Source organism: Lates calcarifer, unplaced genomic scaffold, assembly GCF_001640805.2.
Source record: "Lates calcarifer isolate ASB-BC8 unplaced genomic scaffold, TLL_Latcal_v3 _unitig_1116_quiver_2680, whole genome shotgun sequence".
NCBI lineage: Eukaryota > Metazoa > Chordata > Actinopteri > Centropomidae > Lates > Lates calcarifer.
This window is the reverse complement of record NW_026115297.1, coordinates 1-5,773: the sequence shown is the minus strand read 5'-3', so window position 1 is coordinate 5,773 and position 5,773 is coordinate 1. Positions and strand designations below refer to the sequence as shown.

General features: G+C 39.4%; 1 protein-coding gene across 1 annotated transcript; it reads right to left on the bottom strand.

The window, feature by feature from the left end:
- Positions 1 to 248: 248 nt before the first annotated feature.
- LOC108886426 (single-strand selective monofunctional uracil DNA glycosylase-like) lies at positions 249 to 2,694 on the bottom strand. Its single transcript, XM_018681289.2, has 2 exons — positions 2,171 to 2,694; positions 249 to 1,502 (listed from the first exon to the last, which is right to left on the bottom strand). Exons 1-2 carry the CDS (start codon positions 2,501 to 2,503, stop codon positions 969 to 971), a joined length of 867 nt encoding a protein of 288 aa, XP_018536805.1. The 5' UTR covers positions 2,504 to 2,694; the 3' UTR covers positions 249 to 968.
- Positions 2,695 to 5,773: the final 3,079 nt, after the last annotated feature.

The window sequence follows — 5,773 nt, the reverse complement described above, 5'->3', positions numbered from 1 at the left end:
GGGCATGTTTTATGACATTTAGATTTAGATTTCTCAAAACAGCATTTGTGACTGGACAGATCACAAGTCGAGCAGGGTACCTGACATGAAGACTGACAAAAACCCATTTCCCATAAGCTTTACTAAGCATGCTAATGTTAAACAGTAACAGGCTGTTAACACATTACCATGCTAACATGGTAAATATTAGCCTTTGTTGTCAGTAAGCCTACATCTTTGGAGTAGTAGAGAGAGAAAATCATCTCATATTTAATTATTCCATATTTATTCAAACAGGAGACTCTTCACTTCAGAAATACACAGAATTGGTAAAATTGAAAAAAAAAAAAGTATAAACGAATAAAAGGCATTATTAAAGTAAATGACAATTAAAAAGAACATTAAAAAAGGACAGTCCTCTGCAGCAGCACAGAATGAATATGTAGAGCTGTGTTTTTACAAAATATTCTTTGTAATATTTACAGGTTGTTTCTTCAGAGGCCTTTGCCATACCAATTAGCTGTCAGCAGTCAGTTGCAGTAGTGAATTAAAATTGTGATTTTATATGAGAATAAAATGACAAATTTACTAGCTATTACATATTTGGACTTGGATGTTGATTTGATATTACCTGTAGCAAGACTGAATATTTTCACATACTTGTTTTAAGTATTGGCCTTTTTTCTTCTTCCAAAATGCGGTTTTAAAAAGTTTGATTGATTGGTTTTCCTGACTAACTCCCAGAGCTTATATTTATAATATAAAGTATGTTGTAGTTACATTAGTGTAGAAATATTTTCAGAATTAATTGTTCTCAACTTTATATCATGCTCCATCCACTGATCTGTAATCTCAAAATAAACAGACAAACTGATCTTTACAGTAGAATAAAAATACAGCATTAGTTTAGTACACGCTCTTCTTGGAGTGGTTTTCGCTGTCAGTAAAGCAGTGACACATGCACTGATGTGAGGCAAAATGTGAAATGATTAACTCGTGTTTTTCAGCAATGCCATGACACCCAGTTCTGCCAATTTGGCTTTGGCTACATCCTCCCAGCCTTTATTGGCTTGTGGGTTCCTAGGCGACGGATGCATGATGCCCTCGACTCGGACATTAACACCTGCAGCTGAGAGAGCTTGTCGTGCCCGCTGCTCTGCCACCCTTCCAACTCCGATTACCATAGAGACGCCCAGCGCCTCCACCACCTGGCACAGCGCAATGTCACATAGGTTCAGGAGGGCATCCCGCTCAGCTCTAGGCAGCTCAGGGGGAGTTAAATTCTTCCCACTGGTGCTCATGAAAATAAGTGGGCAAAGGTTGTGAACAAAGCAGTGGCGGAAGAACAGCGCTGGCTCGCCACACAGCTTCCTGAAGAAGCCCCAAAAACGTGCACCGCTCACTTCACTCTGAGGACAGGCGAGTCCTGTGATCCGACGCTTTGGATGCTCGTTCTGAGGATGGCCCACCTCGCCAGTGATCTTCAGCCAGTCAACAACTGACTTCACTTCACCAAAGGGAACCTGTGTAAATGAAAAAAAAAAAGCTCACATGAAGCAAAATTACTTTGACCTAAGTCCAAATTATTACACTTGTTCTTGATAAAAACTAGGAAAAAATAGATAAAACTGGGTGTGTAAGGGATCTAGCCTGCACAAAAGATTGCATAGATACATACATATATATATATATATATTTGCCAAATATAAACTACAATATAAACATTTCTTTATGAGGGCATGATTCCCTCATAAAAAAAAATTAGCTGTAAGCCCCATTTGATCACATTAAATACAAATTTATGTAGGAATATGTTGCATTTTATTATAACACACGGCTCTTCCACAGGACAGGTAGTCAATACAGGTAAAAATGCTGGATTCACCTGCATTGCTGACATTGATTTCAGCTCATTTTAAATGCATAAAGCATTGTCAGAGTAATATCACAGTCTGTTTATTTGATGATAGTAAAGAGCAAAAGAAAAGCACACTCCTGTTGGTGTAAAGTGCTTGCAGGTCATGCAGACCTCAAAGAAAGGAAGGGAAAAGGTGGTTGTTTTCAGGTAAGTCAAGTCTGACCCAGTTAAAAGCATGACTGGTTGTTTCGGTTACTTTCAGCACAGACCGTCAAATTATCCTATTAACATTCCATGAAAGCGACTGTACGTGTGTCTAAATGCATTGCTCACCCCAGTCTGTGCCATGCCGAAAGGTCCTGGGTTCATCCCCAAAAACAGGATCCTTTGTCCGCCCCGACAGTACTTCTCCACGTAGCAGCGGTGTGTGTCCCAGGCGTACTCCAACGGATTGTAGATGTACCGGACAGGCTCGCTGAAGGTGAGCCGCCGGAGGTGGACGTTCAGCTCCAGTTCAGCCTGCAGAAACCTGGAGGAGGGGGTCGTATTCACCTCCGGTACAGGTTTAAATCTCTGCTCATTCGATTCACACAAAGCTGCTTCCTTCTTTCCATCACCACAGCCGAGCTCACCCGACTCCTGCGCAAACGTGTTGTCATCTAACATCTTCCACTGCAGGCGTGTGAAGTGATTTCCTGTTTGTCAGATAAAAACGCAGCATTAACGTTAGGTTTTACCAGCTGTGATAAAGCTTTGACGCCAACTGCCTGATTTTGTGGCCCAGGTTATTGACAAACATGAAGTTCTTCCACCATTTAATATTTTCTTCCTCTGCGGCTTCCTGCGCATTTAAAACAGCTGCTGCCCTCTACAGCAAGACTGGTGTCATTACAGCTCATGGGGCACTGGTGTGACACGAGGGCCAAAAATGAACAAGTGTTACATGAACGCATATATACTGTATATCCTGGTTTTATTAAGTAGAGAGGCACACAGAGATTATGATGCATATAAAAATTTGTTATAAATTGCAGCAAAGAGACCAGGATGTTCCCACGGCTGTTGCTCTACCTGTAGAGATACTCCTTACAGAAATTATCTGCTCAAACATCTTTAAACACTAAAATTTTATGAGTCAAATCCCTGTATTTTCTATTCTGTGGAAAGTCAGTTCTACTCTGCTGTGATTTCACTCCCTCTGACACACACTCACACACTCCACTGCTAATTTAAGATAGCAGCATCTTAAATTTACACTGAGCAGTTCTTTGGGCTCACCCTAACATCCTTGACCACAGTGGTGGTCATTCATAGAGTCTACAAACGCCCTAATGCTACAGTAAATGATTCTTTTCATCCATCAGATGGTTAATGTTGTGAAATCTGGGTCCGCACTGATGTGTGACATTAAAGTGAAGAGGATGCATTGGTGCTACACTGAGCCTACCTGGCTGCAGGAGTAATCCATTTAAAACACAAGTTCACTCATGCAGGTGTGTTATTGAAATATTTGTGTGTCAGGGCTTTGTTTTAGGTTGGGAAGTCTCAAGGAGGATTTTTAAAACATAGTTGAAAGTGCGTGAAGTGAAAAACACCAGAATAAAGTCAACACACCCAGAGTCGGCGTACACAAGTCCTTTACAAATTCTTTTATTTCAGCATAATAGTAAGAAGCCTCTCCTCTGATTTTCATACAGTTGAAACTAATTGGATCACAAGGGTACATATTAGTTAGCCCATTTTACAATAATCATTGTAACATTTTTTTAGGAAGTTATTCTTATGCACTCATTTTCCTACACAAAATAATCAATATCAAGATCCTATCTTAACTGAGGACCATAACTCTGCATGCAAGACTAATAAAGAAAACAACTAATCTGTGATAGCTACTGTTATGCTGTTGTTCATCTAATACCATTATCAATATAATTTACTACAAATACCAGGGACTTTGTATAAGAAAGAAAACATTTCCTTGTGGTACTACTGCCTCTAATGTTAAAATTACTGAACATACTGGGCTCTCAACTGTACTGATCCAAATTGTTCTGTCCACTCTCTTTGTCGAGTTGAGGAGAAATAGGCTTTGTCTAAAACCTAAAATCTAGTACAGTCTCAAGGAAAAAAATATCCATCTCTTTTTTGTCTTTTTTTTCCTTTCACTCCAGTGTTTACAATTTCATCAGAATAAAAAAAAGGTCCTTGAAACAATCATCAAAAATGTGATGAGAAATTCTCAGACAAATAAATCCTTTGATCTGCCTGAAAAATTAAACCTCAATCTTATAAAACAAATGATCTGAGACTCAAGGATTCTATTGCATTTTAACAATGAGATTGATAATACTAAAAACAATAAATGACAAAAAGGTATTAACAAGTGACGTCAACTATATACTGTATTGCCCTTTAGCCATTTTTCAGTATGGTGCTCATGCCAGCAGTATCCCTTCCGCAGATTTGGAATAGTGTTTCCAGAGCAAGTTAATGCATTTCTCAAACTTGGCCCCTTTGCTGCCGCTGGGTTTTTACTTTATCCTTTCCTGTCACTTACAACTTTGTCTTGATATCAGTGGACCATTTAAAAGAAATATTCCAAATAATACTTTTGGTTAAAAAAAAATTAACTCAGTAATCTGCAACTTATTTGTATCAAACACAAATGTCTGTTCATCCCACAAATCAGAGACCAGAACAGACCACGACGTGATCTCCACATTCAGTCTTATCTGAACCTTTAAATTAAAAAAAAAAAAAAAAAAAAAAATCAGACTGCAGTCTCCTGAAATCATGCTCAATGGTTTTCAGCCATCTGTTCCTCACTGTGGCTTCATAGAGCAGTTGTGATGCCTTGTGATGCCTTGATATGCACATGTACGTTTGAGTAAAGGTCCCGCACCGGCACTAATTTCTAGGTTAAACAGCACGGTCAGGCACAACCCCATCACAATCTCACCAGTCACAGAAAGGATCAAGTTTGAGAAATTCTTCAACAGGCAGCACAGTGGCTCTGATCAACCTTCTATCTGCTGTCTGACCGTCAAGAGACTTCCACACAGTACGATCAAAGTTCATCATAGGTAAGAGAAATCGTCCGTTACAATATCATTTAGTACTACAATGATTATTTTGTGTATCCGCACTTACTTAAGGCTAAACCCAATGACATGACAGACATCCATTATTACACACCAACCACATAATATTTGGATAAAAAGGCAATTGTTAGTGTGAAGCAGAGTCAAGCGAGTGTTGATTCTGCTGTGGCCTGTGACCGACCAAAGCACTGCAGTGGGAGAGAATTTAGCACTACTGACTTCTCACAAGAACTGTCTCAACTCCCCGGGGGGCTCCTTTAGGATTATATACTGTGTTACACTGTAATCAGTAACAATGACCCAAAATATTCATTACCATCATAACAACAACCCCTCTCGACAGGAGAACACATTAGTCTGTTTTAGCGCCACTGACGCTGTCAACATTCTGTAACCGTGACAGCTTTAGGATAAAAAAAATCCAAAAAAACCAAACCATGTTGATGAAAGGCTGTCTCGTCTTAGTAAATACATCTGATCCACAATAATGAACAGCTGAGAAAAAGGCAAATAAAAAAAAAAAAAACACACTAAGGCCACAAGATTTTGTATACCCCCACTAATCTCACGATGTGAGAATCTGTACAAACAACATAATGGGACTTCAAGTGGCCAACCTGCACTATTTTAGACCAGGATCTACGGACAGAGCTGAAAGAGACAGATTTCTGCTAAGTACTGGTGATCTCTGTATATATACTGAAAATATATACAGCTGTTAAGTACGATAGCATAAACCAAGAAGAGGACTTGCTAAGACTGCTGCCACCCTGTGCCATTTCCTGAGTCATCATCATGTCCTACACGACAGAGCATGAGGTGCACAGGTGATACT